The 27,401-nt window shown below is 46.9% G+C and overlaps 1 protein-coding gene across 1 annotated transcript; it reads left to right on the top strand.

Moving 5' to 3' along the window:
- The first annotated feature begins 5,042 nt into the window (after positions 1-5,042).
- On the top strand, positions 5,043-7,407 carry MSX1 (msh homeobox 1). The gene is made up of 2 exons (XM_021554333.3): positions 5,043-5,487; positions 6,901-7,407. The coding sequence occupies exons 1-2, from the start codon at positions 5,043-5,045 to the stop codon at positions 7,329-7,331; spliced, it is 876 nt and encodes a 291-aa protein (XP_021410008.1). The 3' UTR covers positions 7,332-7,407.
- Positions 7,408-27,401: the final 19,994 nt, after the last annotated feature.

Below are 27,401 nucleotides of genomic sequence, written 5' to 3'. Positions count from 1 at the left end.
CTAGTGATTCACAGTGAATCATGTAATAAGCTTTCTATTTTGCGCATGGGGAGAAGAAGGAGGGGTGGTTAAACTTCGTTTAGTTCACATTCACGTCGCCGGCCTCTCTCCCTTGAACTGCTTTAGCGGTTTAGGCCATTATTTTTCTAATTTTATCTTTAATTTTTCTTCCCTTCTGTTATCCCCCAACAGTAAAAATTCCTGAAAGGAACGCTGACAGGCTAATTGTACAGTCAGTAATTTTCCTTCGGCAGCCATTCGTTCGAGCACGGCTCTCGCTGCCTCCCGGGCCGGGCTGTGCCGCGCTGGGCAGAGGCTCCCGGCCAGCGGGGCACGGCGCGGCCGCGGCGGGGAGCGATCGCAGCGGCTCCGGAGAACGGGCAGAAGTTGCTTTTCGGCACTTCGGCCTAAACCCGCACCCACGACCACCGCCCCGGGCCCTGGGACAGCCCGCTCTGCGCACCCCACTTGCGGGTTTGGGCCAGGACGAGGGTCCGGCCCTGGGGCCGTGCTCCCCTCGAGGTGTTCCCGCAGAGCCGCCGCACACAGGGCAGGGCACAGGCGGCACAGCCGGGGCGCGGTTAACGCAATGCTCCCGGGGCTCTCGGAACTTGCCATCTGCAAGCGCTTCAGGTAAAAGCCGAGGCGAGGGCAGGGTAAAGCTCTGGGGGCTGGGAAGAGGCGCTGACTCAGCAGGGAGGTCTGCGCTGGAGCTGGGGACCGCGAATCGACCACCAGCGGCTGTTCCTGCAGAACTCCGTGAGACATAGCAGGAATCACCCCGAAAAGCTAACGAAAGAAAGGCACCGACTGGGGGAAAGGGTCGGAGAGCTCAAGCATCCCGGAGCGAGCAGGGCGAGGCGAGGCAGATCGGTGCTGGCTGGCCGGGGCAGGGGTGATGCCACACAGGCACCGGCCCCAAACGCACCTGGAGGAGCGGTGCTCTTCTCCGGCAGAGTCGACACCTTTGCAAGAGTTCTAAAAATATATATATTAAATTAAATAGGTGTGTTGTCACTGAAGGGAAACCAATGCCTTAGCCATGGGGCTTTCACCAAGGCAGCCAAGTTCCCTTTTGGGCAGAGCAGAGTCTCGAAGTCTGCTTGACATCTTGAAGCTTAAATAACCGTAAGGCATTGTTACTCCCTGGCAGCAAAGTGCCTCGTTACGCCTGATTGAGCTAATTGCTTTGAAATAGGATATATTATCTATAATTATAGAGATCTTGGAGGAGACGGCCAGCCTTTTCTTTCATCTTTTCCAAGTGCATCATAATGTCGCGATCAAATTAATTTAGGCCACTTGAAATAGTGCCTTCCTTTCAGCCCGACTCCTCCGACCCTCAAAGAGCCGGGGACGCCTCGGCGACTGGAGTTTGGCCATCCAAACAGCTCCTGGTGACCTCCTGAGGACCAGTCCCGGTCTCTGGAGCCTTGGAAGTAGTTTGGGTTATGTTTAATCTGAACAGAAAGAAGTAGGGAGAAAGAGAGAGAGAAAGAGAAAAGGAAAATAAAGGGACAGGATAGGAAAAGCCAAAAAAAAAAAAAAAAAAAAAAAAAAGAACTGAGGTGTTTTCCCATTTTGCCGACACTCGGAAATCAGCGACGAAATCGGGGAGGGCTTTGAGCACTTGAAGGGTTTTGAGGGCTTGTAAAGCCCGCGGGACATTTTTAGCACTTGCGACAGTTCTGGTTCTTTGCCCCCAGGGCTGAGTCTAGCAGAGATGAAGCCGGGCTGCTGAAGGGCGCGCAGGGAGCGCGCAGGGAGCGCGCAGGGAGCGCGCAGGCGGTGCCCGGCGCAGCGGAACTGCCCCGGAGCTGCCCGTCCCCAAAGCCGGCTCGTGTCCTGCGGGACTGTCTGGTCTCCTAAGGGCTGCTGTCTCGGGAGAAATAAAGTAGAAACAAGGGAAACAACAAACATCCCTCTCCTTTCTGAGTTCTGCCTTTAAGTCTAAGATAACGTTTACAAAAGGCAGACAATGCCCTGAATTGGCTTAGCGCTGCCTCCTGTCCTTTCTTCCCATCCCCCACGCACTCCTCCCAGCCCTTGTTGTATTCCCACCGAAATAAAATGCTATGGGTAATGGCTTTGCCTAGCACATTCATTATATTGAAACGGGACTGTTTAAGATGCTAATTGCCCAATATTGTTATCTAGCACAACTGCCTTCAGGGAAACGCCACAGCTCCCAATAAAAACACGGGACTGGAACAAGCTCCAATAAAGTCACCTATTTCCCTCTGCCCTTTCACTTCGATTTTTCCTTGCAGCCCAGGGCGGAACATAAGAGAGGCACCTAAAAGCAAACAAGAGTATCAACAACATGAAACGGGTTCTAAAAAAATTCCTAAAATCCAGTGCTGTTTTGGTCACCCAAAGTGCAGTAAGCAAGGGAGGAAGAATTTGGAAACTAAAAATTTCCCGCTGAACACAGAAGTAGATCTTGAGGGAGATTTCGTTTTGCAGATTTATTTTCTCCATTCCTAACTTAACACTTGTAGATTTCATTAAGAAAGAAGGGAAAGAAAAAATGAGCAAGAAACGAAAGAAACTTTACTGGCATCTCGTTTTCAGCCAAACAGATGAAAAACCAGCATATGAATTAGAATCAAGTCCTTGCTGTAGTGATTGCTACAGTGATTGAAATACCAGCGAGTATGACAGAAATGTAAACACAAAGCGCTCATTGCTGGGAGATAAATAAAGAGCTAATTATCTCATTCTGTCAACTCTAAATGAGAGCAGGATCGCGCTCCCGGTATGGGACGCACACGCATCTCTTCAAACCTCAGCAACGTCCCAGTGTTCAAATCATTGTGCAAAAGAAGAGATGAGAGGGGGGAAAGCCAGCAGCTCTAACTATAATTTTCATATTTCCATCAAACAACGAGATTGAACTCAGCCCAGGGGCTGCCTCGAGGTCCAATAAACACATCACTTCTTCTTTTGCATGGTTAAGTTTGGATTCAGGGAAAAAATAATAATAATTTAAAAACTCAAGCAAAACAAGATCCTACCTGTAGGATCGGGTGGAGGGGACACCGTGACACGATGCATCGATATATGTGCGTGTTTTCCTAGTCGGGGGTGGGATGGGGGGGGGGTGCATCTTCGAGACGAGTACCGGGCTTTGGGAAAATGTCGTGTGATTGGTAGAGCAAACTAATTTTGTCAGGCTGAATGTGCCGATGTCCCAGGGCTAAGGCGCCTTGCTCCCTTGATGCGGGTTAACGTCCTCAATAGTCCCCCTCCAGCTGAAGCCTTTGATCAGACCGCTGCTGGCGCCTAAAAACAACATCACTTGTCTGCCTATTAGAGGCACTGTCTAATCGTGACAGATTGTTTATTCTCGCAATTAGCAATGCGGCCGCTTCTCCCGGCACCCCCCACCCCCTCTCCCCGTCGCGGCCCGACCCGGCCCCCCGGCCCGATGGGGCGCGGGGGAGGCTGCGGGCAGCGCGGGCACCGGCCCCGGCCCCGGCAGCGGAGCCGGCGGGGCGCGGAGCCGGCCGGGCTGGGCGGCGGCACCGCTGCTCCCGCCTCGCAGGAGCGCTCAGCGGGGCGGCACGGCGCAGGAGGGCAGCTGGAGGTACCAACGTGAGCTGTATGTGTGTGCAAAGTGCGCTCACCTTCATGTATAGGAATCTGCGGGAGTAGCCCGCAAACCGCCTGCAGATCACCCCCGCGGGTGAGAGGGACCATCCGTGAGCAAAGCACAGGCGGGAGGCGGGTGTGATGTACGCGCAGAACACGGGAAACACCCCGCTAGGGTATGTGCTCACGCGTGTGCGAGATAAGTGTGTGGAGCTGCGCGCAGGACAATATTCATTTCCATCAGATCCTGTTGCTTATCAGTTAATAAAATGTCTATTGTATCAATTCATTTCATAATCTATATGCTCCTAATCTACCATCTTTATAGAGTCCAGTTAAAAGGAAAGGGAATTCGCTGTCCCTCCCTGTTTAGATAATTGCCCTTAAATGACTGCAAGAGGCTCTTGTGTTCCGAGGAGATTAGAGCCCTGCAGCTATCAATAAACTTTTCTCAGCGAGCGGCCAATCCCGTTATTAGAGAGCGGCTCCGTTTTACTGCACATCCGTCCTGGGCGCCGGGATAAGGGATCGTAAAACGAATTAACAGAACAAAATACCGGGACTTTAAGGGCTCAGGGGCTTGTATGTTCCTTTTTAAGTGGGCGAATATTTCGTTATCTGAAGACACGCACACATCTACGCCATAAGAAGTAGCTCAATCATGCGTCGTGTATGCGCATATACATGTATATAAACGCAGATCACCACAGTCACATCGAACACACCGCAGGGCCGGCGATCATGTAAAAACCGAATCAAACATACAAACAAAAAAACCCCAAACAAAACAAAACAAAACAAAATCCACAAGAAAAAAAAATCCCCAAAAAACTCAAAAGGGCGGCGGAGCGGGCAGGGTCTCCTTCCCTTTGAGAGGTCACACTCGGGACAGCTCGGTATCTGCTAGTTTTGCAGAAGAACGCGCTCGGGCTCGCTGCCTCGCGCTTTACGAACAGAAAGGCCGGTGTTTTTTCCGACGTTAATGCGTTTTTCCCCGAGCTTTGAGCCTTCCCCTGACCACAGCGGAGGGCTGTGCCGGCTGCCCGGCCTGCTGCTCTCCGCGCTGAGACGAGCGCTGGGCGCGGAGCGGGCCCGGGGGACGCGGAGCGGGCCCGAGCGCTCCGGGCGGCGGGGCGGGCGGGGCGGGCGGGGCGCGCGGGGCGGGCGGGGCGCGCGGGGCGGGCGGGGCGCGCGGGGCGGGCGGGGCGGGCGGGGGCCCGGCGGCCCCGGCCCCGCCCCCCGCGCGCCGCCGGGCCGCAGCCAATGGGGCGGCGCGGCCCCGCCCCCGCGCGCCGGCTGGGCGGAGCCGGCGCGCGCCGCTTTATGAGGCGGCGGCGGCGGCGCGGGGCCGGAGCGCGCCGCCGGCTGCCCGCGCCCCCCGGCCCCATGAGCGGCGGCGCCGCCCGCTCCCGCCCGGCGCTGCGGTGGCGACGGCCGGCAGCCCCTGTATGGCCCCGGCTGTGGATATGACCGCCGCGCCCACCGGGGTCCGCAGCGACGAGCTGCCCGCATCCGCCTTCAGCAGTCCCGGTGGCGGCGCGCTGCCCGTCGCGGCGGCGATGGGCGGGGAGGAGGAAAGCGACAAGCCCAAGGTTTCCCCGTCCCTCCTGCCGTTCAGCGTGGAGGCGCTCATGGCCGACCACAGGAAGCCGGGAGGCAGGGACGGGCCCGAGGGCGCCGGGCCCCCGCCGGGCGCTGGGGCGGCCAGCCTCAGTCCCCGGCTGGGCGCGCTGTCGGCGGAGGCGCCGCCGTCCCCGCTGCCCCTCGGCGGGCACTTCGCCGTCGGGGGGCTGGTCAAGCTGCCCGAGGACACGCACGTCAAGGCGGAAAGCCCCGAGAAGCAGGAGCGCAGTCCCTGGATGCAAACCCCGCGCTTCTCGCCGCCTCCCCCGAGTAAGTAATGGTCCGGGGGCTCTGCGGGCCGGCCGCGATCTCCCGTGGGGCCGGGCGGACCGAGGGCAAGGCTGCGCGGGTGGCGGGGCTTTCCTGTCGCTTTCGCCCTGCCTGCCTCTCCTGGTGTATTTTTCGTGCGGTTCGTACTCTCCTGGGCCAGTTTGATCGGTCTAAAGTACTGAACCGATTCGAGAGTTCGCGGAGGATGGCTGCGAAGGCGCAGGAAGAGCGGCCGTGCCAGGGTTGAAATTTTGTGCCAAATGTTAGCCGGGGGAGGGGGAAGAAAAAGCAACGTAGCCAGCCTGTTAATTTAACCTGGGGCTCGAACTAGGTACTTAAGATTTGACTCAACATCACTGAGGCTCTCCTCAGAAAGTGGCTCAAGTTATTCCGTAAGGATGCGCACAGACCGCGCGGCAGCTTTGCGGACTTCAGCCCCACGGGCTGGCGTCTTAAATGGTGCATGTCCAAAGTCCGAAGAGGCACAATTAGTGATGCTTTCCTGCTTTAATGCAGAGAGATCTAAATTAGTACAAATAACAGCGTGGGAGCCGAGGTCAGAGAAGGCCGTTAATTTCCAGGGGCTGCGCTGCGCCCGGATCTGGGCAGCATGGGCCGGCTGCCCTCGGCCTGGCCCCGCTCCCTTCCTGCCGGGGATCCCTTGGAAGTGGATGACCTTAGTCTGAGGCTCTCCAAGCGTTTGGGGTGTCCTTAGCAAAGCTGCAAACAAGAGCTGCCCCTCTGTCCCGAAAACGGCAGGTTTCCCGGCAGGATTTGTGTAAAGCAAAGCAGCGGTTTAATTTATTTAAATTGCAAAGTAAAATTTGCTGTTGCTAAGTAAACCCGGGACAGCTGGATGTTGAAGACCCTTAGAAATGTTAAAGAGGAGAGGAGCAGACCAGTGGAGAGTGGTAGATAGAGCATGAGTGTCAATTCAGACCTCGTAATTAATTACATGCTTAATCCGGTTCCCAGGGGCCTAATGAAGAAGGGTGTGCGACTGAGAAGCCAGTCCGTTTTTTTTTTTTTTGTTTCCTGTAATCCAATAAAAAAACAGGATTTGTTTCTTCGTTTTGGAGGGCCATTCCCTTTATTTGCGTCTCCTCTTCATAAGGCAGGAGATGCAGAGTTTTTGGGTGTCTCATTCCTGCCCATTGCTGGGTTCTTTCAATGGAGTCAGAGCTTTATAATATGAAGCACCGTTCTCTTTTTTTAGAAAGGCAGACGGCAGTTTTGAGTGTGCCCCAGGCAATCCTGGTGGTTTTGGGGTACCTTGCTTCAAGTAGGACCCTATGTCTCCCTTTCTCCACCTCAGCTGTGGTAGGGTGGGGGCTCTGCAGGCTGTGGGGTTTTGGGCACTGCTAACCAAGGTGTCTCTCCTTTCCCCTCTTCCCCGGCTGCTCCCGGGTACAGGGCGACTGAGCCCGCCCGCCTGCACCCTGCGCAAGCACAAGACAAACAGGAAGCCCCGGACGCCCTTCACCACGGCACAGCTGCTGGCCCTGGAGAGGAAGTTTCGGCAGAAGCAGTACCTGTCCATTGCCGAGCGTGCCGAGTTCTCCAGCTCGCTCAGCCTCACGGAGACCCAGGTGAAGATCTGGTTCCAGAACCGTCGCGCCAAGGCCAAGCGGCTCCAGGAGGCCGAACTGGAGAAGCTGAAGATGGCAGCCAAGCCCATGCTCCCGCCTGCTGCTTTTGGCATCTCCTTCCCACTGGGCGGCCCGGCCGTGGCTGGCGCTTCTCTGTACGGCGCCTCCAGCCCTTTTCAGCGGGCAGGGCTGCCCGTGGCTCCTGTGGGACTATACACAGCACATGTGGGATATAGCATGTACCACCTCACATAGAGCCAGAGCCGAGCCCAGCCCAGGACTGCTGACTGTCTGCTCCCTCTGGCTCCACACACACTCCCTCCCTGCTCCTCTGGCTCTCCTCTGTGGACTTCCCCATGGAGCCTATGGCAGAGGCTCCTTCCGTTTGGCTCTGCTTGACCTCTCTGCTTCCCCCTCTGATGCTGAGCCCTTATCCCAGCACTGTTCTGGTCTCCTCAGCAGTCCTGGGGAGCTGGCAGAAACCTGAGGCATTGCCCCAGCTTTTTCCAGGTGCAGGGTGGTGATGGGCCAACTGTGTCCTGCTTCTCTGGGTCTGGCTGGCAGCCTGCAGACAGCCCCCTGCCTCAGGGGAAGGAACTGTGGAAGAGATGGAAAAAGGGGACTGAAAGACAGGATGTTACTCTTACTTTTCTGCAAGGCGAGGTCAAGAGAAGTGTAATACAGCCTTTCCCATTCCCATGTAACAGTGCTGTCTGTTACCTTCTTTGCTCCTCCACCAGCTCCTTTGGAAGGGGCTCTGTGTACTATGTAATATACTGTATATTTGAAATTTTATTATCATTTATATTATAGCTATATTTGTTAAATAAATTAATTTTAAGCTACTGTTTTATGTAATTTGTTTGCTTGCTCTTTGCCCTCTCGGGTGTGACAGAAGAGACCGAATTTGTGTATCAGGAGATGAGAGAGGGACCGGCTATTTAGTAACTGTTTTCCCTCTTCTCCAGGGGGCTTCAGCCTTGGGTGGTGAGACATCAGCTGAGTTTTCAATTTTCTGTGTCTCCCAGAGCTGCCCTGTCCTCACAGCTGTTTGAGGTTTCCTCCTTTTCCCCCACTGCTCCTTGCCAGCAGTTCTTTCCACATTCCTGCCCCGAAGGTGCATGTGATCGCCGCTGCTTCCCCCAGCGGCGCCGGGATCGGCCGTGTTTCCTTGGCCCGAGGAAAGAGAAAAGTTGCTCCTCTCCCTGCCTGTGTCTGGGAGGGTGCCGGCCGCAGCTCCCGCTGGCTGTGAAGAGTGTCCCACACCTCAGTGCCAAGCTTAGCGCGAAGGGCTTTCCCCAGAGCTCCGTTTGCCGGCCGGTATTACTCGGGGGGAACGGAGCACCGGGAATTGGGCGGTGGGGAGGAGAGGGGCCTGTCGCGGTTCGGCTGGTGCTGAAGAAGGGGACAAAGGGCGCTAATGGCGAGGCGGTGTCAGCACCGGAGCCGCTGGGGCGTGGGGCCGATGGTGCTGGGCACGAGTGCGGGCCCGGCGGCCGGTGGCCCCCGCGGGACTGACGGTCGGGACCGCTCGGCGCCGTGTCTCCTGCTCGCCCTCAGGCTTTCGAGCACCCTGCCGTTCTCAGCGGCTGGCCCTGCTAGAAACCCGGCCCGGTCGACCACGGCCCCGAGGAAACCGCTGGCGACGGCTGAGAAGCCCGCGGAGGAAATCGGCGGACACGCAGCCCCGGCTCCGCGCCTGCCGATCCCGCCAGCACCGGCGCCGCCGCCTCGCCGCGTTCCCCGCCGGCTGCGCCCTGAGCCCGCTCAGTGCGCCGCTCCACCCGCTTTGGTTTGACGAATCCCTCGGGTAAGGGAGAGCGTTGGTTTCCTCTTTTTTTGTGTATTTTTTTCTTTTTTTTTTTCTTTTTCTTTTTAGTTTCGTGCTTTATCTTTGTACTCAAGGAATGGCGGCTGAGAAATTAAGGACTCTGTATTTTTCTTTCTGTCTTTCCCCCCCACCCCCCACCCCACTGCTTTCATTTCCAGCAATTTAAAACGTTAAGGTTGAAGCAAAGTTAGAAGGAAAATAATTGCTGTAATGAGGCTCGGCAATCTTCTGCAGGCACTGTGGCTCCAGCGAGACTGTAGCTGGGGGCGAGGCAAGACTTTTATCATCTCCTAAGTATCAATGATGCTTTCAATAACTCAGCGAAACAACATACCTGAACACAGTCACTTTCTCCAGAGCTCGCTGCTCTAATCCCCCTTCTCTCGCTCCGCTCTGGTCGCCCAGTCATTTTTGAGCTGGGGTGAGTTTGGGGCTTTTGTGGTTGTTTGTTTTCTTTTCTTGCTTTTTTTTCCCCTCTACTTTTTTCCCAACCCTTTTCTTTTCCTCTCATTTCTTTTCTCTGTGCAAATGACAGTGTCTGTGATTCTGACCCCAGCGCCCAACGCCGCGCCGGAGCGGGAAGGCTCTGTGCCGACTTTTTCCCACGTTGTGTCTCTGGCAGAAAAAGGCTGGATATCTCCAGCTTATCGCTCTAACTTAGCCTCTGCGCGATTAGACCGCGGGTTTGGGGAGATCTAATCGCTCAGGAGGCCCGGTTTATCCTGTAAAGATGCCCTTAAAATCCGACAGAGATTTTAAAAAGGGAGGACTGCCTTGAGCTGGCTCCCCGCAAACACTGCTCCCCTTTGCCGGCACCTTTGGGCGCTGCGGCGCGAGACTCCGGGCAGAGCGGCACCCTTTAATCTCTCCGCTTTGTCTCTGTTTGATTTTTTTTTTTTTTTTTTTTTTTTTTACATTATGTTAACTCGGGGTGGATATTCGAAGCGCAGGATTCCTATTGAACATGTCTTTGCTTTAAGTTTTCCCCCTGACCCTTGGGCTAAAGTCCTTGGTTGCTCAATTAAACCCAGATGAGAACAATTAATAACTAAGTAATGACAATAAGTTGGGAATCACACGGATGAACGCTCCATGTGAATAGGAAAAGCTCACACAAAAGAGCAAAAAGGATTTGTCGGCTCTTTTTAAGGGGGAATTGGCTTTTCTTTTTTCTTGCCTCTGGCTTACCAGCAAATAAAACTCACTTTTGTGTCTTTGTCGCCTTAAGGATCTCAGTGGGCAGTTGGAAGTGAGAATGGCTGTTTTCCTTTCAACTTGAGGGTGCTGGCGCCACGCAGCCCCAAGGATAGAGAGTAGCCAAAGCAAAGTTTCCTAATAACTCCCCTCTCCCCCGCCACCCCTCCCCAGTCACGCCGGTACCCCCCTCCCCTCCATGCATATCTCCACATGCACTCCTAGAGAGAGCCTCGGCAGACAGACGAGAGAAAGCAGAGGGGCCCCGAGCACATCCCCGTACCGCCACGGACTCACAGCCGGGGCTGACTGCCGTGGGAAAGCGGCAGTGCCTTGGTGCGACACTTTCCACGGGCCGTAGGAAACACGGCTGGCAGTAGCCGGAGCACGGAGAGGAAGCAAGCACGCGCAGAAACACATACCAAATAAAAGCTGTGTTTTCTACTCTTATTCCCACAAAGGAGGGGAACGGCTCCGTTACCCGTCCACAGGGGCAGCGCCCGGGCGCATCTTCCCGGCGCCGGCTCCGTGCAAGCTCGAGAGCCCCGGCTGGGAGCGCGGCGGGATCGCGCCCGCCTGCGGCTGTGGCAGAAGGGCAGAGCGGCACACGGCGAGGGCTGAGAGCTTAGAAAGCACGGGAAGGCTCTCCTTCAGTTTTAGCTCAGAGAAAGTGACTACCGGGTAAACCTGCTGCGCAAATCGTTGGTTAAACCGTACATTTGTCATCTGCTCTGAATTTCTCGTGGTTTGGGGGCTTCTGTCCGAATTCGCTCTTTCACTCGAAACACCAATCGGTGCCTCGTTGATTACTTTATCGAATGTTTTCCGTAGTGTTCAAGCAAAGTGGGAGCTTAAAATCTTGTTTTCTAAAGTTAGGGCAAGCTAAAGTCAGCAAGTGAGTTAGGCGCAGCAACAGCCTCCTGCTGCTCAGGATTGTGCCTGAGAACAGAACCTTAAGAAATCAGAGGCAAAACAGGGAAGCTGCCTAACTTAGCCATTGTAAAGGCCAGGAGAAGGGGGGGAGGTTGAGTGCTTCTCACTAGTGCTTATAAGCTGAAATCCAGGCTCATCATTTTGTATGAATCTCTTGGGTCACATCAAAACTTTTTCCTAAAAATCTGGGAAATTAAAGGTCTGTTGAACAAACTGGCTGGACCCCTTCAGGAGGAAGTCGGATGCTTGGCACTAACTCCTTGGTACTGCCTGAATTTAGGTAAACAGCTGAATTCAGATATTCTATATGCAAAGTGAAAACACCAATCACCAGCTTATTAGAGAGTCAGAGGTAATTGGTCTTCATCTCTTCTAATGATACATCTGATTTTATATTAGACACGGAGGTGGTCAGAGAGAGCAAGAAAAAGCAGCTGTGTAAGCAGTCTTGAGACCAGGACACTCCTCAGAGCAGTCCAAATTAAATCCAGCAGAGTGGTGACTGGTGAGTAAGTCTCCCACTGCCTGGAATATAATATGCTGTACCCAATGAGCTCCTGGATGCAATGAGCTAGTTCACCCACTCTTAATTCTTCAGAAAAAGCAGGCTGATGTGACTTCTGCACCGAACTGTGAGGGAGTCTGTGGCAGAAAGAGACACCTTCTTCCTGCCTTTCATCGTTCTGGCCCTGCTATATATCTATATCTATTTATACCCATATCATATATATATTCTTTATCTATATATAAATCTATATAATCTAAAGTATATATGTATCTATAGTAGAATATATATATATATATTCTAACCCAAGGAGTATGTGGACCTCTGAAATTTTCTTTTATTAGCTTTTAAGTCTCTCCACACCTTATGTGAAGCACAGTGGTGTCTGTCCCTGGCCTGAGCAATCTGTTCCACAGCAGGGAGCCTAAAAATGAGGCATTGCGATAATGGGCATTGCAACACAGCTCCTTGGGGCTGGCCCGAGGCCCCTTCTGCGACACGGACCCATTGTCTGTCCAGCTATGTGGCAGGAGAAGCTGGAGGCAGAACCAGAAGCAACAGCTCTGAATCATTTAACTACGAGTTGTAAATTTTAACATGCTGCACAGAGAGATGTGGCAGTGATTTGCTTACAGCAGTAAACCGATCGACATTAACTCTGCTCCATTGTACTTCTTCATCTCAGAGATCTTTTATCCCTCCAGGCTGGATCCGGTTCCCACCCTGCAGTGATTAAAGGGAAAGCGAGGAGGCAGCTACCTGGACCCAATCTCCCTCGTGCGACCAGGAATGTGCAATAAACCCCCGTGCAAAGCTCTTTTCATCTGGGGAAGTGGCGCAGCTGAGGGAGCCCAGCTCCTCCCGGACCCGATGCCTGGAGCCGGCTCGGTGCTGGCTGTGCCGCGGAGCCCCCTCGGCGCACAACGGTGTGAACAGCACTCTGCATTTCTTCTGGCTTAGAAGAGAAACAGATCTCCTGCGTGTGTCTCAGAGCCATCAAACCTACCCGCTTCAATAGTACAGGCCGTGCCAGAGAGCTGTGAGACAAGCCTTGGGGAGAGAGTTTTGTAGGAGCAATGTTTAAAACCCGGGATTGTTCCTATGTCTATGGTCCATTCTCATGGAAGCTGCGGCAGACAACGGGGCAGTGGGGTCACAGTGATTAGCACCGGACAGACCTGAGGTTCAGGCACCCAGGCACAAAAAGATGCAGCCCAAACTAAATATTCATTTCAGCCTAACTGAGAAATGCTTTTGTTGTGTTTTGTATCGGGCACCCAGCAACGGGCAGGGTGGGTGTGCATGCGATGTATATTGGAGAAAGAGGCACCTTATAACGACAAACACATTCAAGACCTTCTGACCACCGCTGTTGCTGCCCAGCGTAAGGGTACAAAGAGAAAGAGCACTCAGGTGAGGCAGTATTTAGAGGCTTTTCTGTAATTCAGGTTCCATTTACATGTCAGAGAGAAAGGAAGTGGCAGCATGAGGGAAAGAGATCTGTTTGCAAAGGATGGCAAAAATATGTTAGCTGGAAGATTGCGAGTAGTGTGGGGAAGTCTCAGGAATGGAGGAAAAAAGAATTATTTCCAAAAGACAAGCTGGAGGGAAGGAACAACTTTCTTTTGATGCAAAGTTTTGTGTGCATTGGGCATTATTATGCAAATATCAGCTAACAAATACTAAGTAAGGATATTTTAAAACTCAAGGGGTGATTGGCTTACATTTCATTGCATTTAGATGTAAGCCAATGGCCCTGTTGCCATTTACATCAGCAAGGGAGTGGAGGCTCTGAGATTTGCCCTCGCATTATGGCAAGCTTGTGTGCATTAGTCCTGGGAGCATCTGCTCCTCACACTGTACTCACTAAAAGCTATAAATGTTTTTCTAAACCTCATAATGAGCTTTGGACTTACTGTGAAAACCGAGTCTGTGGTGTACCACAAGAAGAGACAGTGGGATGTTGTAGATGTTGTCAGTCTGACCAGATTTTTCTTTCTGCAACATTGTCAATTTTCTCTTTTGATAGGAGGCTACATAAATAATACAAGCTAAATTCTATTTACAAAACAAAATACAGGGTTGCAAAACACAATACATATGACGTGGAACTGGAATAGACATAGAAACAGGATTCAGTGGTTTTCAAAACAATTTAGCACTTTAAACATTAATTGCCTCCAATTAAGACTGTAGGCACCCACCTGAATATGCAGACAGCATGTTATTGAGAGAGATGTTCTCTGTTGCTGCTTATCAGGGAACCCAAACTCGAGTACCCTGTGAGATGCCCATCAGCTGAGACCCTGTGAAATTTGAAATTTCTTAAATGATTAGCAGATCAAAATTCTTTTTAAATACAGTTTAAGTATTAACTGCGTGTTCAAATTCTGTGTTCAGAAGTCTTAGTGATAAATTTCTAGCTCCGATTTTTAATTTAGAAATTACTCAAAGGAGGATTATCAAAAGATTCTTCAGGACTAGTTTCTTAAAAATTACATAATTGCAGCTACATTTCTATCAACTGTGATACCTGAATTAGGATGAACTTAATGGCCTTAATAGCTTAGAGTTGAAATGTAGGTCTTCAGACAGTTCGCCCTTTAATTTAAGAAGACCTGTGCAAGCATGTTAATTTTCCCTCTAAATAATTGTAAATTTCATGTGCATACTCAAATCTGTCTCAAAACACCTGGAAAGCAAATAGGAAGTTATAGAGGGTATATAATAAAATAAGAAAGCTGAGATGGACAAGTAATCCTAAAGTATTACTCTCTAAAACATCAGGCTGAATTTCTCCAAATGTGATTTACCCTTCCTCAAAGATGGCTTTAATACTAGCCAAGTTTGAAGTTTGCTAATGACATTTATTTCTGAGCTATGTATGCATGAGAATTTCACTTTGCATACTTGGAGACTGTGATCTTTTTCAAGCTTGCATAATGTTTAATATGACTGAATCAATTTTCAAAACAAAGAAACATGAAAACATTGAAAAATGCCCAGAACAAGAATGGGCATTTCCATTCCATAAGGAATTTGTTTGGAAAAAATTACAGAGTTGTTGGAATTAGAATCTAAGTTTATCTTAAGTTTGCTGGAAGGGAAAGTTATATTATACAAGACAATTAGCCATTGGTTTCAGACTGATCCAAAGCCCAATAAAGTCAGTGGCGCCTTTCCATGGGCTAAGTAAGAGGCTTCGGGGCTGACTCATACACTGCAGAGCTCCTCAGAAGATAATAGTTCTACATTGCTTATATGAAAGTTAAATATAGCCCAATGTTTGTAAGTGTGTATGTATTACGATTAATTTAAACCCTTGGTTAAGACTGGGTTACAGTTTCCATTTAATGCATATACATGTGTTTGTGTTTGTATGCATGCACATGTAAAGACAGACATCTGTGGACGTGTAAGCACACACATAGGGCTAGTGCCGTAAGGATGATTGAATCAAGAATATATACACGATGGCAAACACCAGCCTTTACTACAGCAGATATCACCACTGCCATACATACACTTTGACAGATCTGAACATGTGCTTTCAAAACCAGCAGCATCTGTTTACATTGAACTGCAATAAAAACTGAAGGAAGGCATCAGTTAGTATTAGAATTTTATCTTTTCAATGTCCAGAAACAGTTTCTGTGCCTTTGATGTAAGCTGTCAAGCACTACTGGAAAATTGCATCTCTCTGATTACTGCATTCAGGGCAGAGGAAAGGACATGACTGCCTTGCAGCGTTTGTCAGCAGGGACCCTGCAGGGGCTTGCTTTTTGGGTACTGATAAGCAAAGCTAGCTCACATTCAAAGAACAGTGAAGCAATTCTTGCGTAAAGGGGGAAAAAACCTACAAGGGGCACTATTTTGGATGATCCAGTAGAAAGCTTTCCTTTGTTGCAGGTATGATTAACCCTTACTTTTACTCGCTGGTCCCATCAGATGAAACTTCCTACACCCTGCATGAGTGCTTAGCCTGAATATAAACGCAGCGGCAGCAGCACCACTGATTATTCAGGTATGTGCACGTTCAGACCTGTAATGAGCACCTGATTACCCGTGAAGTGGTTGTATTGTGCCTGAAGATGTGGCTTCACATTTCCAGGCTTTTAGAGGTGGTATTAGCTTATCTGTTCCTCATTATCCCTATTCCCGGTTTCTTCCATTGCCCATAGCCCCATTCCTCTGGGCTATGTGTCACAAAACATTTCATGGCATTTTTAAGCCTGCATCAGTTGTCTGATGAGATTTAGAGCTATGACCTTTGCTGATGGTTGCACTGACAAAAAGGGTAGGGCAAGGGAGAAGTGGTTAGAAAGTCATAGCACACTGAACTCTGTAAGGTGACAATGACACCGAGGAAACAGGAGCACTTGCCCCATCACAAAACTTTGGGTTGATATGAAGAGGATTTTTTATTTTAAATTTTAATTGCAAATGAGAAGAAAAGGCTCATTAAGACTTGTTTGTGTTATTTTCCTCCTGTGTAAACAGAAAGGAAGCATTTGCATACTTCAGGTATTATAAATCTGAACAAAAGATCCAGTCATAAGCTGTGTGCATCCCGAGCATGCACCAGGAAGAAAGGCTGGCAAAATAACCGCACCTTTGTAGTATTCCTACCACACTGCGGCAGCATCCAGCCTGGAACGACTTTTAGCAGAAGTGCAGGATGTAAGACAGCCAAGCTCAGCCAGAGAGGAGAGCAAACTCAGAGAAATAAGAATGGAAAAAACAATGCAAAGGAAAAAAAAGGCAGTTAGCATGCAGTGGAACAAAAGTGAATGTCTAGTGTGTAAACAGAGCAAACACAGCCTCTTCCATGTAGGGACTGCCAAATTACAGCTGGGGGCGGGGAGGTGGACAGGTAGAAACACACCCCTAAAGACACATTTTAGAGTGAGCAGCAGCAAGAACACTGCAGAAGACATTGGGTGCATTGTATTGTGGTTGGCAGCAGCATTTATTTCATAGGGGCGAGGTAAGTGCAGGAACATAAACATTTGCAAGCCATCTATTTTACTGGCAATTCATAAGGAGAACTTGCAGAGTATTTAAAGCTTCCACAGCCAGGCCCAGGAGGACTGAAGGTATTCACACACATTTTAATAAGGTGGACAGGCCAAAAAGGAAATGACCCAGTCTCTCCCAGTTGTAGGGTTTTAGCTTTGTGGGAGAGCTGATGGCCATTTGGATTCTGCTTGTCCCAGGGCAGAGGTAAGCTCCAGGTGCCTACATCTCAGAGAGAAATTTGGCATGCTCTCTGCTGTCTTGAACCAGTTGGTGCTCCTGTGTTGGAATACACAGCTTCCTGAAGGCATAACACCACCTCCTAACAAGCTACATGAGTCTCTCAAGGAAGCTCAGCTCATAGTGAGGGTGTGAAGACGCTCAACCTGCACTCCATTGCTGGGAAGTGCTGAATTCCACATCAGGCAGGTCAGTCGGTGTCAATCTTAAAAATTTACAGCTGGAACAGAGCACAGCAGCCTAGCTCAGAGCGAGCAGGGCTGCCCTCCACAAGGAGTTCAAAGCCAATACTCCCACCTCCCAGAGCAGTGGCCTCTTCCCGCTCTGGGGTCTGAAGCCCCCCTTCTCCTGTGGGAGCCATGTCCCTGTGCAGCACTAAGGGCACAGCCTAGGGTTTCTCAGGAAGCACAAGGAACAGGAGAAACCTGGCTCTGCTTTAATGTTCTGGCTAGCAGTTACATGATAGAAAATGCATAGGTAATTTCTGTGTCAGGGTCTCGAGTATGGCAGAAAATTTTTTCCATCTTTAGAGATGCCTGCTTTTCACTTGCAGACCACATTGAGCATCTGTAAAGCATCTGCCTTAGGTGCTCTAAAACATATTGAGAGACCAAAATAATTTCTCTTCAGACAACATCTTCATTCAGTGTCCAAAGACTGTAGTTGAGAGCAACCCCCTTTTCTTGTGTTAGCATATTTTCTGTGTATATCTATTGCATCTATGAAACACCTAAATTAGAGAGGTACTCAGACATGAAGAGAGTTACACTGTGTTCCTTTCACTTCTCTATTTCATTCCACCTCTCCATTCATTATCCATCAATTAGGGGTGAATCCTGAGTATCTTCCAACCCGTAATTGTGTTTGTGAACTTATCGTAGAATATATAGTTGTTAGGACATTCAATAGCATGTAATTGCTTTTTACTATGTATTCATTTGCCTTTTCTTCTAGATGGGAATTTGTATAAGTGTTATACTTGGCTTCAGTCCTGCAAACAGTTGTGCCCACAAAAAACTTTACCCACACTAGGAGCTCCACGGATCACAGCTTCTCCTTCAACCACTGAATTATATGAAGTTGCTCAGCAGTTAAATTACTCATAAGCATATGTGTTTGCTGGATCAGGGCTTCTCCATGTAAGATTGATCTTTATAATTAATTTAAGACACCTATACATTTCTTTTTAGATACAGGAAGTAAATCCTTGGGAAGTTGTAATAAACTTTGGAGCTGCACTTAGTGAACGAAAATGCATCTTGGTTTATTAATTGGTATCTGTTTTTTTAATTTGACACTCTAAAACCAAAATAACTCAACATACTACTAAACATTTTATAAAATAATGGATTTAATACTTAATAATTTTATACAGTAAGGCAACTTGATAGGGTTTCTTTAAACAGCATAACAAGGTAAGAACATCTTCTTAAATGCTATGACAACAGAAGCTGCCATTTTATGTCGCCTGTTAGCCTACACACAAATACTTCAGACTTTGATCCCCAAGTCTTTGCCAACTGGGCATCCTGCTAAGTGCCCTTGAATGTGGAGTGCCTTAGAACAATGAATGATCAGGACCTTGGGTCTGAAGATCCATTAAGCTTAAAAGTGCTGGCTTAAAGTAATTTTCTCTTTTCCCTTTCACTAAAATCTTCTGTAACTCTCTTTGGATGGAATGCTAGTTCAAACGCCTGTAAAAACCTGTGGCTGACACATAATTATTTTTCTGGAGGGGAACAGTTTACCTTTTCAAAAGAGATCTCAAATAATTTTGTTTGAACCTCTACACCACCTTCCTTTCAGGCATGAAATTGCAAGACAAACTTTTCTACACACTTCTAGCTATCAGAAGGAGAAGAACTGGAAATATCCAAGCTGTGGAGCTTTTTCCTGCTGTGGGTCAAATAGCTTATCATCCTCACAGAGGCAGATGGATGTTTTACTGTGAATCACAGCCCAGCTCCAGAGGACAGTTCTTGGTGATCTACCCACTAATGACCTGTGAGCTCACTGCATCTCTCCTCTCCTGACCCTTGTCCATGCCCTGTCTTGCTCCTCACCACTGTCTCTTATCTTGGGCATTGCAAGGTGCTCAAGTGGCTGGGTGTATGTGCTGGTTTGGTTTGGTTATCCTTGGGGAATTTTGCTGTCATAACTGGCCATGGGCATCTCCTGTTAAGTGCATGTCCCCATCTGCAACCCAGCTCTGGTGAGGTTTGCAGAGGAGAGCAGCCACAGCACTTCTGCCACCCCCTCCCTGCTCACAGCTCACTGGCACTGTCTGACCATGTCCCTGTGCTGTGCTGTGTGCATTAACCAAGGCTGCAGCCTTGACTAGAATGCACCTCCAGTCCCTGGCTTGCTGCCCATTTTCTCTCCAGTTCTTCCTCGTCTCACCACCTTGCTCTCCTGCTGTCTGAATGCATCTCTGCATGCAGGTGGTGTTTGCATCTCAGGGTGCCAGCTGTTGCTGCAGCGGCATGGCTGCTGCAGCTCCAGGCTCGCCCATCTGCCTCCTGCACCTGCTTGTCCTCAACCAGGCACCTCTCAGCTCTGCAGCATCCCTTGCTGGGCCAGATCAGATCTCCCTTAGCCACTGCAGCCCTGGTAATGCCTGCTCCCACCTCAGCTCCCTTTCCTTTCCTCATTCCTTAAAAGTACACTTCTGTCCCCAAAATCGACATTCCAGGACCAGTTTGTTCCCCTTTGCTGCCAGCTCGCTGGTTTCACCGGTGTCCCACACTCTCCAACACCTGACATGGATTTCACTGGGGTCGCTTGTGAATGAAATGGGCCTAGGAGCCCTGCAGGAAAATCAGATGGAAACAAATGTTCACAGCTTTCTAGAAATTGGTGTCAGCTCCCTGATACAGAGAGTTTTACAGCTCTATAAATCAGGCTGAAAATGTAACCAGAAGCCCTGTTAGCTTTCTGTTTCTTTTAGCACATCCGTTTCTTGTAAAATTCCGATTAGAGGGACTGGTCTCTGTAGAAATCATTCACTCCAAACCCAACAGGGATATAAATCAAAGCACTACAAATCACCACAATTTGCAGATTTTGGGTTTCATCATTTTATTGCTTTTGAAGAAGTTATGTAAATGCTCTTGGAGAATATTGACCCCTGCATCCTCTGTCATATCTGGGATGAGGAAGAAAATAAAAGCATTTTTTGAAAACCAGGTATCTCATTCATACAATTACTCCTAACCTATTTCTCTAAGAGATCAGGTCCAGAGTGCTTTTTCATGTGAAGAGTCTCACCAAAATTAGTGAGACTACTCTCATAACTTGGAGCTAGAGGACTAATAATTTTTTCAGAAAAAAGCAAAAAGACAGTAGAATTTTACAAGAATCTCTGTGTGGAAAAAAAAAAAATCAGTGATGATTGGATTTGTAACCATTTATAACTCCCTGTCTCAGCCTGGGTTTGGCTGTACAAGATGATGATTATCTGCTCCAGCAGGCAGAGATTTCATCACCTCCCAGTATGAATGACAAAACTGTTCCCAACAAATGTTGCCCTCCCAGTGACAGTAAATCCAGTCTAGGCTTGCAAACTCCAGATATCTCTGAGCTGAGTCACACTGGTCTGCTGCAATGCATTAGACCCCACAGTGACCACAGCTGTGATTTGGACATCTGGAGAAGGGTTTTCAGACCAGGTTCACTCATGACTCAGGTTCTGTGCAGCACTTTGAAGGGCTCCTCAAAGTGCAAATCCTGGAAGGATCTCTCACTTTTGCCTATCTACTTTCCTGAAGTCCAGGGGCTTCAGCAGTCCTGGAGCTTCTTAACACAACAGGCTTCTCTTCACCACCCGTCCACCTTATTAGTCACAAAGTTCTGGGAACTTCTGCAGATCCCAAAGATCTGGAAAAAAAACCACACAAGGACAAATATCTTTGGTCACAGAGTGAAAGCATGAAATTATTCCTTTAGATTCATTATTACAGCAACAATATGTAATTTACCAGGAAGAAATTTAATTCCTGTGGAGTTTTAATTGTACTATTGGTATCTGAGAGCTACAACAGGGACCAGATGCCCACTGAACAAGTTGCTATGCAGCACAGGGGAAAAAAGTGGTCGTTTCCCATGAAGGCTCATAAGTTCTTTGCATTGCCTTTATCAGAACAATGGCAAGATTTTATTTTTCATTATTATATGCAGATAACTTATACTGTAAGGAGAACATTTTCCAAGGTCCAGAGAATAGGGAGGTATTTGATTCCCTTGACACTCAGTGGGATTCTTAATAGCTATTTGTCTGTGGTACCTTTGAAGAGGACTGCTCAGGCAGCTAAGTGGCATGATCACATTCTTTGAAAGTTGATTTAAATATTGGAAAATACTCATAGAAATGGGACATATATTTCAAAATCACTGGTTTTGATGCACTAAACCTTTTAATTCAGCCTAGTGCTTAAACAGATCCATCATTTTTATTACATAGCCTATAAAGGCAATTAAAGTAATTAAATGGAAATTGGAGAGTATTTTAAAGGCTGGTTTAAGATTCCTCTTTGAGCACTGGAGCTTAGTGTTACAGTAGGACACCATCTGCTGTCCAAGCAGGGTCTGACTGCACTGCCTCTGCAGCCACATCCCAGCTATAAAAACTACGCGCCCTGAATTACCTTAATAAAGCTTTTGCTAACCAAATTCCTTGTCAGATTCATGAGTCTGTGTTGTATTTTATTTAGGACAGATGTTTGAATTTGATCTTTTTTTTTTCCCCCATTACGTGGTAGAAATACATAAAATGAGGATTTCTTCACAGAAATTTTGTTTCAGTAAAAATGTTTTGAAGGGACTCAGAGTGTTGAGAAATAAATGCTGTAAAAAGAAATAAAAAATAATATTTCAGATCTTGCATCTGTGAGTAAGTTGTGTGGCCATTACTGGTTACTGTACTGTAAGATTAGCAAGGGTGCAAGCTGTTTATTAATGACTGCAAACTGAAGGAGCTCTTCCCATTCCTGGCCAGCTCTCAGGGGACATCTGAGGCCTCGCTGGCATAGCTGCCAACTACTGTTAATTTTAATGGAGATTTTCTCACTGTGGCCACTTTACATCTGGAAACTGAGTTGAGACCATCGACTTATTTTTCACAGGTCACTGAAGTGATTGCCAGGTGGCAAAGTTTTTGGGTTTCTGTCAACATGCAGAACTTTTAAGTTGTCCTTGCTGTGGGAAATTCCATATTACTTTACATGTCTTCTGCATGTAGTAAATAAGTCTCAGGCTTTGAAAGTAGAGTCTCAGGCCCAATTATACCCGTTGACAATCTATAAAAGTAGTTTCTTTGCTTACACAGCTGTATGTCTTCATTTCTTCTTTACATTTCCTTCTAGAAAGACAGAAATTTTCTACAAAATTATTCCCGTTTTCCTTTGTTTCAGAATTGTTTTTCTGTTCTTGTTGCTCTGAATGTCAACACTTCTGTAGAAGAAAAAGCTTGGATTGGTGTATTGTATCATAAATACAATGTAGTAGAGATATCAGAGCAACAGGTTGCAGTTGGAGTCAGTATAGATAAGTTATGAATCAGAACAAGGTAAGTAGGAAAATGTTGTGGTATCACTGTATGTGGGCTAGAGCACCCAACAGTTCCTGTAGGAGATCATATGCCTTAAGTTCCACTCTTGGCCTACATAATTAGAGTTTTGGATTGGCTGAAGTGACAAAGTAGTGAATAAAATTGCCTTTAATTCCTCAATTAAGGCAATGGGCAATTAGCGAATGATTTTCCTGCAGCTCTCTGGAGGGTCCTGTATTTCTGTACTGCCTGTATAGGACCTCAGTTTGATGATCCATTTAGAGGGGGTGAATTTAGGTCTCAGTGTACAGTGAGACACAGACACATCTGAGACTTTGAGCAATCAATATCAATATTGCAATAAATATTTTATCTCTTTTGGAAATCATCTGGACATTTCATGTTTATAAAACACTCTTATGGGACAAAAGGCTTGGCTAATGTGCAAATGACCCCTTCCATTTTCACATCTGTCTCCAGCAAGAATGGCATATACAGTAGTTTGTCAGAACCAAGCATTGCCACTCCCAATTCCTTTAGCTGTTAGTCTGAAGTTATGGATCATATACCATTCTTTCACTAACACCAAAAAGAGAAGTTCTGTAAATCAGATTAAGGTCAGTTCTGGAGCACAGAGTTCAATAAAATGATGGGATTCTTCTAATATTTACTATTTACTCAATTTTGCCATTGAAATTATTGCTCCTAGTAGAGGGCTTCTTCCTGATGGATTATCCTGTTATATCTGTGTTGCATTAACAGACTTGGGTGCAATAGTCTAATACATAAGCTTTCTGTGTAAGTAATTTACCATCTGCCTGCCTTTCCCAGTCTGAAATTGAGGAGATGGGTTCTGGAAGATGTCCTAGGAGTCTCAAACATGTCAAGTGTTCCTCAGTGAGGAAGGAAAAAAGTGCTTCTCTGTCTGCTAAAATAAATGATGAGGTTAAATTTCCTAGTTTAGTGAGCTATTGGGGAAAAATGTCTAATGGTAAAGACTAAAAAAAGACAAAGACAAAAAACAAATTACTAAGGAAATTAAGTAATGTCCATAGCTAGAAATTCCTTCAGGACAGGGGAACGAGCATCTATCATGAGCTGATTTAAATTTGATCCTGCATTTGAAAGGGGAAAAGGAGAGTGAACTAAATAACTTTTAAAGTTTCTTTTAATTTTTAATGATCCTGTGATGGTCCCTGTATGGTGACATTGTCCAAGACGAGTGGAAGGAGAGAAGGACACTGTGCAGAGGCTGCTCCTTGCTTCTGCCTTTCCATGGGCCTCTCTCTCTTGAGTCTCCTGGCGTCTGCAGCCATGAGAGCTCCAGAGGGAGCATCAGCCTGGGGGCTTGTCATCACGGGAAGGTTTCAGGGTTTTTCCTGTGGCAGGGCTCCAGTGTGACCGTGCTGTTGCACTGCTGTCTGGGGAGATGCTTGCTCTGCGATAGAGTCCGTTTCCTTTGGCTTTAAAACCACTTAGATTCCAAAGTGACATTGGAGCACAGTGCTGTTCTGAGCAGACCCAGGGTCTGCATGGGTCGAACAACAACCGTGGGATTTGGTTCTTGTCACCTCTCATGGCTGGTGGCATTTTGCAGCTCTTTGCCATTTCACTCTTGGGTCAATGGCAGCTTTCAGCACAGGCCCTGCTTTTGCCCCTCAGTTCTCACAGTGTAAGATAACACAGTCAATCCTGGAAAAAAAGAACCTTCCACAGTACTGTGAAGCTATACAGCAATAGATGACATCAGATAAGGCTATGGGTTTGAGTTCCTTCCTCAGTCCCCTTGGCATGCTGTCCTCCCTCTGCACAGCCAGGCCAGCACAGAGCTATCCCAGTGCCAAAAGCCCTCAGACACCTCCATCCCTCCTCTCCATCTCCAGGGGCACACAGGGGGTTTTCACATCCTCCAGGATTCATGCAGGAGCATTGTCATGGAGACCTACCTGACACATTTACCTTGCCCCACTCTCTGATTCCTCTTGCCTCCATCCCCATGGATTCCCTCCTGTGCTCCCTAGCCTGCAGCTTATTTTGAAGATTTAATAGTACACTCATTTCATATCAACCCTCTCTGCAGGGAGGAATTTTGTCCAAATCAGGTGATGAATTCCAATGAATTCTGTCATTTTAGTGCTATACAGCAAATGACATCACTGCCATCCGTGTTAGCAGCAGCCCAGTTACCTTTATTGGTGGTAAATCCCACAGATGAGGAATATGAATAACCTAAAAAGCAGGAGTGGTTCATGGAGTTTGGGCCAGGAGGATGATTTTCCTCAGCAGGCTTGCTTGACCACACAGTGCCTGAGCACACAGCGAGGGCCCCCCACCTGGACTTGTAACCATCAACAAGCACATGCAAAGTTCAGAACCCACAGCATTCATTCTCCACAGCATCCAGTGCAGGTTATGTGAAATATTAAAATATGTAATTTTAAATGCATGCTTTTTATTGCTTTATAACTAAGAAACCAGATCTTTTCCCACTGACTTTCTCTGCAACTTTTCCCTGTTCTCATATCCCATGTGGCTCTTAAGTGCGTAAAGGCACCAGTATTAAAGTTTATAAGATATTTATATAAATCAGATGGTTGGTGAGTATTAAATCTGATTTTTCTCAATAACCCGAGGGGGAATATTAAAATATTAAGATTGTTTGAATTTTTAAAACACAATTGAGCTTTTGAATAGTTTAGTCCAAAGCCTCAACTCTTGTACTCAAATGTAAACTGGCTGAGGACAGAGCCCTTCAAGTTTTAATCTTGTTATTCATAAGAAGTGAGACAAAAGGCAGGCTTAGTGAAAAGCCTATTCTCAAAAATCACAAACAGGCTAATAGGGAAAAAAATAATTTTAACTTCTGTTTTCATCATATGATTTTCATCTTGAGAAGGGCACATATTTAGTTATAAATAACTGATGCCATAATACAAAAATTACCATCAAAATTGCTGTATGGCATTGCTGGCTAAGGAACAATCTTTACTTTTGTATTCAACAACTTCAATATAATGATGAGATTTTCCTATTTCAACAAACCTTATTGGGCTGCTGATACAGTAGTTTTCATGATTTCCTTCTGATTCCATTTTCTGTCTTTATCTGATTGTGTTGTGAACCAACATTTAGCATTGTGGATCTGTACAGCCAAAGCCTCCTGGTTCTTGTTTTTAATACCAAATAGCAGTTGCTTTTGGGAGGACACGTTATTGCTTCTGACTTGTGCAAGGGTGTGCAGAAGACAGCTGGATGACAGGGAGCTGTGTAGGCAAAAGGAATGTTTGCTCTTTGCTTTAGGCTCTGATTTGGTCAATTCTTGTGACAAAGTTATTCCCACAAACCCACAATTACTGCTAGGCTGAGTTTTCTGGAAAAAGAGATTTATTTGCAAGCTGTCTGACCATCCCATTGCAGGAGTGATGGGTGTTGGTATGTGTAGGTAAGTAAGGCAAGTTGCAAAAAGATTGTATTTAGATTCTATACTACTATACTTAGTTTTTTCCATAGACAAAAAATCAACCTCTGGCCCATATATTCGTGCAGAGAAACAGATATACTGCTGTGAGAAATGAATACTGGGATCAGAAGAAGCAGGAAATAATATTCTGAGAAAGGTGACATTTTTGTTACAGTTGTCTTTCTTAATCACTCTGCTTCAGGCTTCATTTCATACTTCATTTTACAGAATGAAAACCAAACATAGTAAGGATAAAAAAGAATTGAGTTCTTTGCATTTCTGAGGTGCTACTTAAATTAGTTCTTGTTACAGCTTTTAAGAACTATATTTTAGGAATGTAGAGAACAGAAACAAGTAAACAAATACACTTTAAATAAAATAATTGCAATGTTATTCCTGATACTTACAATATCTTGACTTTATATTTTATGCTAGAAGAGCTGTGGGATTTTGGGGGTAAAGAGTAATTCTTAGTCAAATGGCTGAACAACTCTCAAGAAGTGATTTGTCTTCCTATTTTTAAAAACAGATTTTTAAAAAAAATCTCAGAACACATGAAATAAGGCTTAAATGCCATTATGACAGAAGACACTTAAGCTACTGATAAGCATCCCGTATATATTTGCACTCCCCATGTTTACATGACAGACAGATCTAGACTTGCTTCAATAACCTTTTCAGCATATTTTGAATACTGTTAATGCTATGAGAAACGTTATATATGTAAATAAAAAATCCCCTGTAAGTGAAAAGGGTATGTCCATCATCATTACTGTTGGCCCTTGTCAAAAGCTCCATCTGTTGAAGTAGATAGGTGATTTTTGAAATTAAAGATGAAAGAAACCTAATAAATTGTTTTGTTCGTCATGACAAACTGAGTATACTGCCAGTATGCTGCCATATTTTATCTAGAAGAAAATGTTAATTCACTAGTTCATAACAGGTAGTCTTTTTCAGCCTGAAATGATGTTCTTTTCTCTAATGCTTTTCCTTTTTAGTAACATTGTTGAGATCACAGTCTGATTTGATCACCTGGAAGATGTTCTCAAGACACATTCTTAATAATACTCCTAATTATAATTATTGGTCTACCTAGACTACTTTTTAAGCAAGATTTGGATCTTCATGGTGATGAATAAGGAAGATCTTGTACAGAAGTTATTTGGCTCCCAGAGGTCTGGATTTGAGAGCAGTTATGGCTACAAGCCCTCGGTGTGACTCTGAAGAGCTCATTGAATTTACCTGTTCTCTAGTTGGTTATTTGGAGTCTCTAATTCTGTATTATGTAAAACCTGTTAAAATCTGCTTCTTCATCTCCAGAGGATGACTCCTACAAAATAATTCTATCTGAGCACACAAAGGGTCCTTTCCTACCCAAACAAAGCAGGTGAGTTTGCTGATTCACAATATGGATCTCTACAGGGCTAAAACAGGAAAGGAAGTGTTGGGAATTACATGAATCATGCAGCTTGAATCTAATATTTTGTTTCTCAAAACCTAGGGAAAAAATATGAAACAATGGTGTGTCTTATGCTCACAAAGATTTATAATTCTGTTTCCTCAGAAGACTAAATCCTATTAGCACCATCTTTACATATTTA

This window comes from Lonchura striata, chromosome 4 (genome assembly GCF_046129695.1).
Source record: "Lonchura striata isolate bLonStr1 chromosome 4, bLonStr1.mat, whole genome shotgun sequence".
In the NCBI taxonomy this organism is placed as follows: domain Eukaryota; kingdom Metazoa; phylum Chordata; class Aves; order Passeriformes; family Estrildidae; genus Lonchura; species Lonchura striata.
This window is presented reverse-complemented; position numbering and strand designations above follow the sequence as displayed.

Bases quoted from the DNA above. Each gene is read 5' to 3' on its own strand.
- MSX1 (XM_021554333.3), top strand. From the start codon at position 5,043: ATGGCCCCGGCTGTGGATATGACCGCCGCGCCCACCGGGGTCCGCAGC. The intron at 5,488-6,900 runs GTAAGTAATGGT...TCCCGGGTACAG, and splicing joins CTTCTCGCCGCCTCCCCCGA to GGCGACTGAGCCCGCCCGCC.